The 15027-nt window shown below is 47.6% G+C and overlaps 1 protein-coding gene across 5 annotated transcripts in view; it reads left to right on the top strand.

Moving 5' to 3' along the window:
- Positions 1–15027, top strand: part of lyst (lysosomal trafficking regulator) — a 48095-nt gene that overhangs the window by 15752 nt on the left and 17316 nt on the right. For 4 of the 5 annotated variants that reach the window (XM_037465253.2, XM_062566432.1, XM_037465254.2 and 1 more), the window contains 14 exons: positions 197–2303; positions 4942–5866; positions 5975–6160; positions 7613–7754; positions 9520–9731; positions 9842–9908; positions 10246–10355; positions 11028–11397; positions 11490–11646; positions 11748–11921; positions 12007–12167; positions 12888–13078; positions 13626–13871; positions 14724–14897. In XM_037465253.2, the coding sequence (XP_037321150.2) occupies positions 197–2303; positions 4942–5866; positions 5975–6160; positions 7613–7754; positions 9520–9731; positions 9842–9908; positions 10246–10355; positions 11028–11397; positions 11490–11646; positions 11748–11921; positions 12007–12167; positions 12888–13078; positions 13626–13871; positions 14724–14897 (5222 nt within the window). The remainder of the gene's footprint in view (positions 1–196; positions 2304–4941; positions 5867–5974; positions 6161–7612; positions 7755–9519; positions 9732–9841; positions 9909–10245; positions 10356–11027; positions 11398–11489; positions 11647–11747; positions 11922–12006; positions 12168–12887; positions 13079–13625; positions 13872–14723; positions 14898–15027) is intronic. The other variant, XM_037465256.2, reaches the window with a different exon arrangement.

Raw genomic sequence — 15027 nt, 5'->3', positions numbered from 1 at the left:
ATTCTTAAAAATGTGACCTAAAATGCGACACCTGTTGTTAATCTAATACTGTCACCTCAGAAAACAATAGTATCATTGTTCATTGTTTATAATAATAATAGTCCAATAATACTAGTATTTTGTCTTGAGCTACATTTTGTATTAAGTCCTTCATGAATCTCCAGATTGAAACTGAGCGATTTCTTTATGCCGACAGATTTCACGCTGCCGTCCTTGTTGGAGGTATTCCTGAGCCGGGAGGTGAAGGCCGCCCCTCTCAGAGCGGGACAGAAGGCTGCAGCAGATGAACAGAACTCTTGGAAGCGATCCCGCGTCAGCAGCGGCACCTGGAAGTCGCGCAGGTCACGCAGAACAGCGCAGAGATACTCTGTAAAGGATGCTCGGCGCTCCCAGGTTTCGACATCGGATTCAGAAGCCAACCCCGAAGACAAAGCGGCCCCGGGCCCCGGCGGTGCAAGGAGCCGCAGGTCTCATGGTTCCGCCATCCGGGTGAGCTGTCAGCATCACCGCTCAGAGGCCTCACAGTTAACGTCCACCGCCGCCGCCGCCGCAGAAAGCATGAGTGCGCCGTACCCGCACCCCCGACCCCCGGGGTCCCAGAGGGTGGACACCGAAACCCTGACGGACCCGGCTGCAATATCAATTTTCAACCGCATGGAAAACTCTCCCTTTGATCTCTGCCACGTGTTGCTTTCCCTGCTGGAGAAGGTCTGTAAGTTTGACATGAGCATCAACCACAACCCTGGCCTGGCGGTCAGTGTCGTACCTACTCTCACTGAAATCCTGACTGAGTTTGGAGACTGCTGTGGTCCGGGGGGAGGCGGTGGAGGAGCAACGGGGGCAGAGGAGCTTGCTGGAGGCTGGACGGAGGAGCCCATTGCACTGGTCCAGAGGATGCTCCTGCGCACCATCCTGCACTTGATGTCGGTGGACGTGAGTCAGAGTGAAACCCTCCCGGACAGCCTGAGACGCAGCCTGACGGACCTGCTGAGAGCCACCCTCAAAATCCGAAGCTGCTTGGACCGACAGAGGGACCCGTTTGCCCCTCGGCATAAGAAGACCCTGCAGGAGGTCACGGATGACTTTTCATTCTCCCGCTATCGCCACAGGGCGCTTCTTCTGCCGGAGCTTCTGGAGGGAGTGCTACAAGTGCTGCTGGGTTGCTTGCAGGCTTCCACGCCCAACCCCTTTTTCTTCAGCCAGGCGCTGGAGCTCATCCACGAGTTCGTCCAGCACCGCGGCCTGGAGCTGTTTGAGGCCACGGTGCTGCGGCTGGAGGGACTCGGCAGGGCCAGGGACTCTGAAGTGGGCGGCGAGGCTGCAGAGAGGCTGCGAGGTCTCATCGCGGGAATCTTTAAGATCATCAGTGCGGTCAAGAAGGCAAAGTCGGAGCAGCTGCATCAGTCGGTGTGCGCCAGACGACGCCACCGTCGCTGCGAATATTCCCACTTCCTGCATCACCACCGGGACCTGTCGGGTCTGCCTGTGTCCGCTTTCAAGCAGGCCGCCAGGCGCAACCCCTTTGAAGAGGACGGCGAAGGCAAGGACGGGACGGAGGGCGACGCGGTGCGTTACCCCGAGCGCTGCTGCTGCCTGGCTGCCTGCGCTCACCAATGTCTGCGCCTCCTGCAGCGATTGTCCCCCAGTGGGCCCGCTGTGTTGCAGGTCCTGGCCGGGGTGCAGGTTGTCGGAATCTGCTGTTGCATGGACCCCTGCTCGGTGGTAGGGCCCCTGCTGCATGCCTTCAAAGCACCAGGTCTGCGCAGTTACCAGTCCCATGTTCTCAGTGTCCTGGGCAGACTGATCCTAGACCAGCTCGGCGGGGGGCAACCCTCGGAGAGAGCCAAGCTGGCCTCCTGTAACATCTGCACTCTGGACAGCAGCCAGCTGCCAGGCCTGGAGGAGACGCTGCAGCACGGGGAACCTTCAGCCGCTTTCACCAGCCTGTGCTACCGCTCCCAGGGTATCCTGCCCAGTGGGGGGGGGGAGGAGGACATGCTGTGGAAGTGGAATGCTCTGGAGGCCTATCAGGAGCTGGTTTTTGGTGAGGACCGGCAGCTGAGTCAGCAGATAGCTGGCCATGTGTGCCACCTGACCTTGAGGGGCAACGCTATAGTGCAGTGGCAGCTCTACACGCACATCTTCAACCCTGTGCTGCAGAGAGGGGTAGAGCTGGCCCACCATGCCCAGCAGCTGGGGGTGTCCACGGTCTGCTCCCAAGTCTGCAGCTATCACAGCCAGTGCCTGCCCGTGGAGGTGCTGCTCATTTACCTGCAAACGTTACCTGCCCTTCTCAAATCAAGGTGAGCGCTTCACATTTCTCTGTTCTTTGGTGGTTGATTTAATACCTGGTGGTATTGGATTGCATTTTGAATTTTATTTCTGAGGTAAAAATAATTTTTCCTGTGAGCGGTTCTTGAGTTAAGCAAATGTGCGAAAGCATCAACAATGCTTTATTTCTTTATGTGAGAGCAGGTGGGTGTTTTTCCTCACTCAAAAAAAGAATCCACTCCTTTTTTATTCTACCGCACAAAGCGAATATAATTTAGACACCTAATCCACTTGGGCATGGTTTGTCATTCGATCTGTCTATCCAGCTCATTGCTAATTGATACTAATCAATCATTTATTGCAGCATTGTACACTGAGTGACAGATGGCCGATTAGTGTTTATGTAACACTGTGACGAGGCCAGTGGTCTTGACTAAATCAGATGCTTGTGGTATTTGTCCAGGCACATTGAATTGGTATTTTACTGTGTTAAATAGTGTATTATTGGTTGAATATTGAGTTCTCAGATATTTCCCAGATGTGCGAATCACTTTGTAGTCTTTCTATATATACCGGCTCCTGCCTCAATGCATGCTGGGATAGGTTGAATCCCCATGCGACCCATAACCGAATCAGAGTGAATGAAAAAATGGATGGATGGGTACTTTGAGGCGGGCCGTCAGCAGTGGGCATTCCATATTATATATATATATATATATATATGCTGTATATATATATATAGGTTTCCATATTAAAATGCTGAGTACATGGTTCGGCTCTCTGAAGGTCTGACTGGCATTCAAAGCCGTGGTGTTTGCCATGTGACCCTTTTTAGAAACAATTGTATGTCCTTTTGCCCATGACCGTATACACAAGTTTTATATTTGGATAGTTCTCTCTTTATTGGTAAGATTTCCCTCAAATGTTATTTATAGATGGACACAAAAGTAGTTACGTTTTTTAGGGCGTCGACCTTTATAAAAACGTACGGATTAGGTGCCAAATGGTCGCAGCAAAACATAAATTTATGTATAATAAGCTTTACATTTTCCGCTCTACAGTATATTTAAAACATTTATATTTAATCTTTTTCATCACAATAGCACCATTTAATTTAAACTTCAGGCCACACACAAAGTGCTCAAATATAACCGGTGTTACGAATGAAAACACTTTATTTATTAAGGTAACCGAAAAGCTATATTTACAACAAGGCACGATCAAGAAAAGGATGACTTGTAGAACAATGCTTACTGCTAAGCTCCCATCTTAATGTATGTTTAGTCACTGAGTTAGAATATACGGCCTTCTTCCAAACTGTTAAACAAAAGTCAGCTTTATGTCTCTAAACTGAAGATTCATCCTAATCAGGGAGCGTATTTAGCCAAATTATCTCCAGGTTCAGTTGTAAGCCTTGTAAGTGACGGTAACCTAATCTCCACTGTAGCCTACATGAATAACTTCTTGCTTTGTTCATATCACGGCCAGTGAGTACGAGGATGGGAGACTCTGAGCTAAATACAGATTTGGTACCTGCAGTCCACTCAAACATTTACACCGTTTGGCCCAAACCGAAGTGGAGAAGCTACATGGTACAGAATTGATATTAAAGCATCCTTCTTCTCAAAGCTGCACGTCCTCTAACATCCAACCTTCTTCATCAGCTTGCGCTCTGCATACAGAACACCACATCTTCGCAGATGAGAGCATCAAATATTCAGTCTAATGCAAAGTCATTGGGGTGAACTTGCACACGACTAATGATGTTCTGAAAAAGCAGAATTAATTAACTCTACAGTGATTTGGAGGAAGACTAGAGAGAGGGTTTGGAGAAAAACAGCAGCGAGGTTATTATTTATTAAATTTACACATTTCGTGCACTGAGCTCAGAGCTTTAATCGAACATTTGTTTCAGTTCCTTCACGTAGTGTGTAAACAATCCCACGCTGGGATGAAAGTGTTTTGGTTTCCAGTCGGTGTTTAATGTCAGCACATCTCATCATCAGTGTTCTCTCTTACCAAGTGTGGATTTAACCTTCACTCAGAGGTGGCACATTCATCTTTACGGTAATTTACCCAACATTGTGGGAGCGTAAGTCATTGTTTATCTCCACCTCAGTAGCCTGTGTTCAAGACACATTTAATAAAGTAAAAGGTCAGCTTTGTTTTGCTGAATAAACGTGAAATAACTGCTGACACAGGGTGACGGACATGTGCGTTTGTAGATCAGTAAAGTGTACGCACAACATAAAAGCACTTAACTAAGCAAATGCACAGTTAATTTGTCATGTTATGTTGAGTAATATATTTAAAGGAGCTGTTGTGCCTTGAGGGAAATCTTATCTGCATCTCGATGGGAGGAAATGGAATCAGTGGAGGAAGGAGTGTGACGGGTCCTGTGTGGAGCCAGTGGCTTTGCCTCTGATTAACTAGTTTGGTACATTACACAGAGTGCTGCCATCTATTTTCACTGCTGGAAGACTTTAAAAGTGAGCAGTTCTCTCCCTCTGTCACCATATGGCTCCTTTCCCGGAAATCTGTGTTTCACCTGCCCTACCTTGAGTAAATCAATGGTATTCTGTATTATAGTGTTGAATTATAAGTTGTGCTAACTGCCTGTATTTATATTGACTTTGTGTCATGTTGAGTTTCTAATCTTGTCTGCTTCAGGGTGATCAGAGACCTTTTCGTCAGTTGCAACGGGCTCAATCAGGTGACCGAGCTCGTCTACCTCGACCAGACCCGCTCTTTGGCCCTGAGGGTCTTTGAGACCCTGATAACAGGCGTTGGGCACCAGCAGGCTGACGGGGCGCTTCAGGAGCTGGAGAGCGCGGACGCCGAGGAAAGGGAGGCCGTCTTGGGCCTGGCCGAGGAGCTGGGGTTCCGAGGGGCCGGAGAGGGCCCGCAGAGCCTGAGTAAGTTCTACGAAGGCCTGAAGGAGGCGTGTCCCCGTCAAACGAGCCGCAGCGGACAGGGTCGCGGGGCGGAGACCCACCTTCGCGTCATCAACCTCTTCCTGTGCGTGGCCTTCCTCTGCGTCAGCAAAGAGGCCGACTCCGACCGGGACTCGGCCAACGAGTCCGAGGACACGTCCGGCTACGACAGCACGGCCAGCGAGCCTCTGGGCGGGCGGCTGCCTTACCTGTCCCCGGATTGCGTGGCCCTGCCCTCCAGAGAGCAGTTGCGCTGCGCCGCGGACGTGTGGTCGGCGTGCCGCTGGGTCTACATGGCCAGCCCCTTGTTTCAGAGGCAGTTCTTCCGCCTCGGAGGACTGGAGGTGTGCCTGCGCCTCGTGGCCATGGTCATCCAGAAGCTTTCCTGCAAGGCCAAGGACGGGAAAGCCAAGAAAAAGAGGGACGGAAAGGGCAAGGGCAGCTCTGAGTCCGCAGCGGCCTCACCGGGCCCGGGGGAGGCGGCTCGCGATTCGGCCGCCGCCGCCGCCACTCGTCCAGCGGAGGGGAAGAAAGATCCGGCAAAGAGGCTGGAGGAAGAGTGGCAACTGCAAAGCATTCGTCTCCTCGAGGCCCTGCTGGCGATTTGTCTGCACAGCGCCAACTCGGCCCTGCAGAGGATGGAGCCCGAGCTTCCTCATCAGGTGCGTAGTTAAATATCCTACCGATACTGTGACCGCATTAACCACACACACACACACACACACACATTGTGGCTCTAGTCAAACTGCTATCTCTCCTCTGGTTTTTAGCTCCAGTCGGTGGAAAAGACTCTCACTGAGGTGAGGGAGCAGATCTCTCGCTCCGGGGTGGTGAACTCTGACCTTGCCGTTCCTCTGTTCGACTCTCTCCTGAGAGTGGCCTTGGCAGAGGTATCATCCTGTCCTGATCCTCTTGAGGAGAAGCCAGACAGGGTGAGTCCTGCCTTGGGAGAAACTGTGAGTGACGTTACTGCACCTTTTTTCTTTTTAATTTTCTTTTGAGCAGCTTGTGTGTACGGAGACGAGTTGAGGTGATGAGGGCAGTGAGACTTGATTCTTCTGCAGCTCTCTGCTGCTTCTGAGCTGCTGCACAGCGCTTCTCTCTTAAAACGAAATGCTTCCTCTACTAACAACTTTATAACCTCTTTGTTGCTTTCTCCCCATGTCGCACAGTGCTGTTGTATCGTTTGGAAAGTGACCTGCCCCCCTTGGTGGCCTCCGGGCTCAAGCCATTTCTCTATAATGAAAAGAGGACCAAAAAGAAATGGTTTCTTACTTTGTAGGCTTTTCATCAAACAGATTCACGAGGTAACAAGCGGGTAAAAGGTGTCAGGGATGAGTTCTGGAAAGAGCGATCCAACAACCCGTTTGGCCCAAACCAAACTGCATTTGGCCGCTGATATGAACTGATGCAGTTTTCATTTCTTTCCGAAATAGTTCAGTCACCCCCACGCTGCCTCTCTGGCTGAACGCCTCAGCAAACTATGAGCAGCAGCGGCGTTCATTTAGGAGCAAAGCGTTCAATGAAAGGAAATGTCAGCCGAGCGTCACACCGTGTCGCTAGGCAGCCGTCATCTGTACTCGCTAGCAGGAGTGTTAATGAATAGTTCTCAAGACCATTTGTGGGTACAACCAGAAATGTAACTGCTTCTGGTTTGTCTCGTAAGTGAGACAAATACCCCCCTCCAAAAAGAGAACCGACTTCCCGCCCGGTAGTCGGTGCTTCCTCTCTCACGGCCTCTCATGTGTTTTCTCATTTAGCCTTTCATATAATAGATTTACCTATTTCCTAGGAGCTTAGCTTTCTCAGTGAGCCCAGCAGAGTGTGATGTTCACTTAACCGTAACGAGTGGGAGCTATGAAGCTCCCGGGATGACTCTTCTTTCTCCACTGAAGGACTGCTCTTTAAATTGTTCTCTTCTCCCACTTTTCACCATCAAAGCTGCCAAATATTATACTGAAAGGAATAGAGGTGTATCACAGTAGGCCTGAACTAGTAAACAATTCACAAACTTGTGTGTGTGTGTTCTTGCACACATGATGACTGAGTGTTCACGTCGAGGCACTGGGCTGCTAGTCAGCTGATATTTGCCTCATGACTAAACTCTTGAACTTTTTTTCCCCCCCTCATCACTTGTAAACCTTTTTTATGGGATGTTCATTTGCTCGATTAGTGATAGGACCGCTTCTCGCCACGCAGTATGTTTTAGCATTAGCATTCTTGGACGAGGGCTTTTTTCTAGCCGCTTTGGGTAAGCTCTTGCGAAATCCCTTCTACCACCAAACCAACCGCTTGACCGAGCGCGATGATGCTGTCGTATTTTGATTGTGAGTGATTAGAATTTCTGACTTTTTCTTGCCTCTCTTCCCCTTTCTTCCTCTTCCTCTCTGTCACTCCGCTACCGCCAGAAGCTCCAAGTGGTTCCAGCCGGCGATCTGTCTGAGGAGGTGGACGAGGGGCAGAGCAGTGGCGTCAAGCCTCCGGGGGAGGAGGAGGGCTACGACGCCGACAGTGAAAGCAACCCAGAGGACATGGCCAAGCAGGAAGAGGGTAGGTCCGCACACACACACACACACACTCTTCCTCAAGGATCCAAAGCTACCGTTGACTGTTCCCAGCGATCTTTGACTGGTTAAACGCAGCAGACTAACCTTGATGCGATGAGCTGGTCGTTTATGGCCCTGGGAAATCTTGCCTGTCCCACTGTTGAATTGATCACTCCATGCATTTTTTGAATTAATATTCAGTAATGCATTTCTTTTCATTAGCTGGAGGAATTTTCTGTCAAACAGCTTCGTGGTTTTTAAGAAAGCTGCAGTGTAAAACACACATCCTCCTTTGGGTTTGAATATTTTGCAATAATAAGTGGCTAGTTGTTGCGCACATATGACACAGCAGATTCAGGCCTGAGAACTTTATTCCCTTCATAACAGCTCTTGCGTTAGCTCCGTTTTTCCACTCTGGTCTCACCGGTTAAGAACGTGGCCTTATTATTTCAGACCCTTTCCTTTTTATCCCCTCAGAATACAGTCATTGTTTCACGTTTTTCAACTGCAGGCAACTGCAGTCTGCGGCCTCATGAGCTGGATCTTGTGACTTTAAGTCCCCATCAAATGGAGATTTTAACTTCCTGTAAAACCTCATTCTTCCTGGAAAACAGTGAGTCCTAAGGGGAGACTTTGCCGTCTTTTCGGTGGATGTACAACCAGTGTTGATTGTGAATGTATTCAACTGAACAATAACATTCCCCAATGCTTACTATATTGACCAAGAAAGCCGATGTCTCCCGCTGTGAAGCAGGGTCAGCTGTGCCTACATGTACCAGGATGCATTGTGTGCGAGTTCGCTATGAAAGGAATTTACAAAAAGCCCATTAAGGACAAGTTCTTGAACAGAAAAATAAAACCGCAAACTTTCTGAATTAAAGTTTGTCTTTTACACCAAACACAGACAGGCCCATTTCCTTGTTGACGCATCATCAAACACACAGAGACAAAGCTGACTCACCAAATGCATCCGCCCAAAACTCTGGTTTTGTCAAGTGAGAAATACTTGAATTAATGCCAACCCAGGCAGTAATAGTTTGTTTCACACATATTAAACAGCCCATCTCTCCTTTTCATTGAGCATCCTGGTGTATTTTTGGAAATGCTTCATTTAAACGAAGCAAGCACTTCCAGCTGGTTGCTGTTGTCGAAGACTAAATTAAATATAATGAGTCTTTTTTTTTTCTTTTTCTTTTTTTCCCCAAAGACGTCGGTTGCCAGTGAGCGACATAGCAGCAGTGCTTTTGTTACAGCATTAAGTATTTTTGTTGGGTGATGCTTGAGTGACAGTTTGCTTAATGTGTCAAAGACAACTGTGACATTGAAAAATGACAATGAAATACAAACTGACAGTTTGCTGCAATCAAATTTAACAAGTGAATAAACACAAGCACCATATTTTTTCGCAAAATGATATTAAGGGATGCCAGTCTGGGTGTTTTTGTTTATTTACTGACAGCAGTGTGCTTTGGATTTGGATGAGTGTTGGATGGAGACAGACTTTGTGACAGTGCATGGGCGAGAGCAAGCTTTATTTATAAAAAAGCGGCAAAAGTTGGTCCCAGAAGCTGTGTGAGAGCCTGCATGGCTGCTCAGTAGATCATGAGGGGGACTCTGGGGCTGCTGAGGACAGGACTCGCACTATTTCATTTTAAAGCGCTGCCTCGGGAGGATGGAGCTGAAGCCGGGAATGCCTGCCGGTGTGAAAATGTCTTAAGCCACATGGCGGGCCATTCATCTTGAAGTGTGTCTTTGTGTGGCTCTCCTAGGTGCGAAGGTGGAGTCCGCCGCGCTGCACGAGTTGTTGGCTGTTGGGGACGGGACCAGGGGGGGCGTCCTGCTCTTCCCGGAGATCTGCACGATGGAGCTGAAGCTGCTGGCCACCGGCTCCCCGGACCTGGAGGTTCTGAGCCATGTGTTACACAGCCTGCTGGCAGCAGTCCATGCAAACCACCGCAATGCTGCCCTCATCTACGACCAGGTCAGACTGGCCGCTGTTTCTTCTTTACCAACTCGGCAGGCTGTGTTTGTCCTGCTGCTCAACTGGGCTCTGAGAAATGTATGACTGACTTCTTGCTGTGTTCCTCACAGGGAGGAGTCAAAACCATCCTCTCAGGCTTTCACAACATCCTCAGCCAAACGGACCCCTCCTTTACAGGTTTGTTATTTCTTCTGGTTTATTTTAGTCTAGTATGACGGTGAAGGATATTATTCATGTTTGACATCTAAGGGGAACATTTTGGTTCACTTGCCCTGCTGTTGACATTTCGACTGGGTTCAAAGGCCATGCTCAATCTGGATCATTTTAGTTATTCTTGGGAAAATCAGAACCCGATTGAAAGAGAATTTACAATGATCCTATTTGGTGTTATATAAGTTTTTTGGTCTTTATTTTTTTTGCTGAGGGAAAAGCGATGCTGTTTTTGCCTTTCTTGTGCATGCTCAAGTGAGTGAAAATTGTTTACGTAATGTGCACTTCATTGGTCTACATCCAGATTGCCAGACGGTGCTAGTGGAGCTGCTGGTTGCCATGGTGAGCCAGCGAATCACAGCGGAGGAACTGGCTCTATTGATTCGCCTCTTCCTGGAGAAGACCACACCTACTGTAAATAGCAAACTCTATCAGTCCTTCATCGGTGTATTGTTGGCTTACGTTCAAGGTGTTGACACTGATAGCTTATGACCACACAGTCTGCCTATTCAATTTTTTCGGCAAGAACAATAACATATTGTAACGACACGCCTGTCACATTCTTCTCACCTCCTGGTTCTTTCACACTAATCAACACTTAAGGCCCCCGTGGGCCCACTTCATCCTAGAAACAAGAAACACCAGCGTGTGCAGAGCAGATGTGATGCTACAATTTGTTACCAAGTGGCGTTCGGTGTTTAATTGGAATCCGGTAGCAGACATCATTAACATCTTGTCTTTGAGAAGAAGGTTCCCAAAAGGGAGGTTTATTTTTAACCATGTGAACAAAATGACATGTGACCTTTATTTTCCGTCTATAAATATGAGAGACATTAGGGACTGCAGTTGCCACTTACTGTTGTTTTTACTTTGTTCTGCTTCACAAGATTTTATATTTTAAAAAGTATGTTTTGCTGCATCTTTTCAAGACTCTCAGGCTGACCAATGTTGAGCTCTTTCAGCTGTTTCACACTGCCAATATACTGCTTAGTAATGGGCGCATCTGTTTTTCTTATAAGTTGGCTTCACTTTGTTTAGTGTTTCATTATCAAAACTAAAAACGATACACTGCCCGTTTACCCGCAGGAGATTTTGCTAAAAGGCATCCTTCAAATCGTTGAAGCCAACGTGAATATAGAACCTCTTCACTTCCTGTCCTTCCCAATTCTCCTCGGGGCTTCGTCCCCGGGAGGGTCGACCTCTGGCTCCAGACAAAACGGTGCAGCCGGAGGCAAAAGTGTTGGTTTGCTCTGGAAGGGCAAACTGTCTCCTGGGCGCAGGGAGGGCGACACCGAGTGCAGACCAAGCCACCTCCGCTCCTCTCCCTGGCACATTGCTCCCCTCCACTTGCCCCTCGTAGGGCAGAATTGTTGGCCCCACATGGCCAGCGGGTTCAGCGCTTCTATGTGGCTGAGAGTGGCAGAGCGGGAGGAGAAGCATGGGGAGAAAGACAAAGGTGACACACAGACCATTGAATTTGACATGTTTATGCCTAAAGCTGATAAATACATGAACATTTCTAAAGATTCCTTCATGGTCGTTTTCCAGAGGACAGTACTGCTCCTGCAGCGGACTCCCACCATGGCCCCTCTGAGGCTGGGACGAGATTACTAGAGGAAGGTCTCGTCCATATTCTGTCTATGGGCTCCAAGGCACTGATGCTTCAAGTGTGGGCAGACTTCTCGACAGGTGCTCTAACATTCAGGTGAGCTCCAGTGCAGACTAGAGCCTGAAAGAACGGGCTCCTACTTCTCCAGTACCTGTGGTTTATGGACCTTGACGTACTCTAATGTGCTGTTCCACCAGGGTTTGTATAGACCCAAACGATGAGATAAAAGCGGGCCTGCTGGCGCAGGCGGACTCCGGAGGGGGGCTACTCGCACCGGGGCAGTGGCAGCACCTCAGCCTCACTTACGCCCAGCAGCCAGAGGGCAAGAAGAACATCCACGGCTGCGTGGTTGTCTGGGTGTGTGGCATCAGGTGAGGAACATGTAAAAGCAAGAGTAAGCAAGTTTAGTTTAAACTGGTGGACATTCGTCTTAGATTTTCATGCGCTCTGTTTCAGGAAATGCGAGGTGTCTTTGGACTACACCCTTCCAAGAAAGTCCAGTTTATCTTCAGACAGCAACAAAACCTTCTGCATGTTGGGCCACTGTGAGCCGTCCTCTGAGGATCCGCTGGCGCAGAGTGGACGCTGGGCCATGGGCACTGTGCTGCTCTTCAATGGTAAGACCCCCCTGCCTTCCTTATGGGAGTGTAATCGCGCGTCCATTAGCTCTTAGACGCTCAATGCCAGACGGTCGCTCATCACATTTCTACATTTGTACGTGCAATCTCCTGTAATGCACGATGCAATTTGATCCATTCCACCGCATTGCTGCTCCCTGGTGGCACCTTACACCGATTACCAGCCTCTCTCTCATAAGCAGTACGTGCGCTGTACATAAATGCACAGTCATTTCTTGTGGTGCGGTTGTATTCCAGAATCGTGACCAGTCTAGTGGCTGTGGAAAGCCGTTGCTGGTATGGTGCGTTGCGTGCTGTAGATTCTCAGCATTCTCGCGGGGAGGCTAACTGAATACTTCTCTTGTTGCCTCTAATTGGCTGTGAATGGCTGGCCTCTCTGCGATCTCTCCCCATCTGTGAACCTAACTGAAGCTTAGCCTCTCCACCGCTGCAGGCAGCAGTTTCTTCTCGGAAAAGAGATTCATCAAAGTTTCAGGCCGACACGAAATAAAACATCAAGGTGTACCGTGGCTTCTCGCTTTGCGTCACATCATATGTTGTTACTGCATAGGTTATTGATGGAAGGATAGGGATCATTAACTCGCGGGGAGGATTTTCCGTGACAATTGTGTTTTCGGGCTTCCGTAACAACAAACATTAAGTGTTTACCCAGTGAGGAGATTACTTGTAATTGTAATTCTATTTGCCTCTACATTTCAGGGTCTAGAATAGGACATGAGGAGGCCCTGTATCTCTACACCAGCGGGCCGGACCTCACTTCAATCATGCCCTGCAAGTATGGCAAGCCCAGTGGGACAGTCTCTAAGTTTGTTACTCTGGAAAGCCTGAAGTGTGAGCATGTGAGGGAGCTTCTGATGAAGAATAAGGACGTGGACACAACAGCTTTAGTTGTAAGTCTCTGTTTATGGTGAAGGTTTTTATTGTATTCACATTTAATGCATTATATAATGCATATTTCCATTGTACATGTGCTTTGTAAGGGCTCTATAAGCACAGAAAATCCCTCCTATGTGCCATTTATTATTTAATTTCACGGTGTAGGAGTTGTGTGCCGTTCCAATTAGCTGTCATTATTGATACTGGACGATAACAAGTCCCTTTTTTTCCCCCAACGGGAAAAAGATTTTGAAGTTAAGCTGCACCTTTTTCATTGAGACTGGCAATTGTTTTTCCACCATTAATGCAAGCGACAATGTTGGTTACTGCTGATTTAAAGGAAAGCAAGTAGGACAATAATAATCAATGATTTTCCCACCACATCGCTTTAATTTCTTTTATGTTCTAAAAAAAGTCTCACCATGGTCCAAATCCATGCTCGAAATTGTAGCCAGCCTCTGTGCTTTGATGTAATTGGATTTCAACAAGATTTACTACCTCAAACTCAATAATGAAATGTTGCAGGATGAAAATATTTGTGTGTATTATGTTCCTGTATAGGAGAGCTTAGCAGTAGTATACGCTCCCAGCAGTCCCCGAGTCTACACCATCTATGAGCCTGTAATCAGGCTCAAGGGTCAGGCCAAGACGCTGGTCACCCAGCGGCCCTTCAGCTCCAAGGAAGTGCACAGTGTTTCCCTCGAGCCCAACTTCCTCAGAGCGTTTCTCCCCACGGAAACACGTGGCCTGCAGAGCGTCCTGCACAAGATCGGTGGAACAGGAAACTTTGTGTACCTCTTCGCACAGGTAGGACAATCCATGTTTTTTACTCTAGCTGAGTCAGCGAGGTCATGATCCCCCTGTTGTGATATTTCTGGAACGCTTCAGGTTTAGCTGGATGTGTTCTGCACAACATGTTCATCGTAATGTCTCACATTGATTGCATTAACGTCTGCTCGTCAATTTTGCGACTTTTTTTGAGATGACAAACTACACAGAGAAGGAAAGGATTCAATTCCAAACAGTGAATAATTATAAAGTTTTGAAGCTTTTTTGCGCCGTAACATCATATTTAAATAATATCTTTGTTTGTTGGGATTTTGATAATGTCACATTAGATTATAGGAAAATTATAGTGTCTCACTGATTGATGTTTTGTTTTTATTGACCAATCATTAATTATTAAATAATTGTTTTACTATTAAAAAAACTTTATCAAGGTACTTGATTCCATGTGACCAGTACTGCAAGAACATGTATTTATAGGATTAAAAGAGTAATGAAAAAGCTTTACTATTATTTATAAAGAATGAACATGCAATTAAGTACTTTGTTTGAACTAACGAGCGACATCACTCATCCGATTCAGACATCTTACTTAATTAAGTCACTTATGTGTAGGATGAGAAAAAAAATCCTATTCATTTTAATTTTACTCCATACTTCTTGCCAGTTGGTAACATTTTACTGGTTTAATTTTACTTTTACATACAAAGTTGGAATTTTATATTATCAAATCTTTGAGAGCACAATATTCGTAGCAGTAATACTGTGAAATAGTTTTATTACGGCCTTTGTTTTTTACATTTAAACATTCTCTTCTTCCATTCTGTATCCCTGTGTTCCTCTGTCCTTCATCTCCGGGTCTGCGCTCTCCAGACGGTGGAGCTGAGTGACTGTGAGAAGACCCAGGCTCTGGCCCTACGGGTGCTGCTGTCTTTGTCCAAATTCAACCAACACCGCATCCACGAAATGGACTGTTACCATGGTTACTCTATGATCCACCAGGTCCTCATCAAGTCCAAATGCACCGTGGGATATCATATGCTCAAAGTGAGTCATTCCATGAACTCTTTGCTCTTTCCAGCACCCACAAACCTCCGCTGATCGGTGCAAGAAAACACATGCATGGAATGTTATCAGATCCAGCCCGCCACACTCGTACCTCTCTGAGCCGCTGATG

Source organism: Pungitius pungitius, chromosome 13 (genome assembly GCF_949316345.1).
Source record: "Pungitius pungitius chromosome 13, fPunPun2.1, whole genome shotgun sequence".
NCBI lineage: Eukaryota > Metazoa > Chordata > Actinopteri > Perciformes > Gasterosteidae > Pungitius > Pungitius pungitius.
Note: the sequence above shows the minus strand (reverse complement) of the source record. Positions and strands in the feature narration are given on the sequence as shown.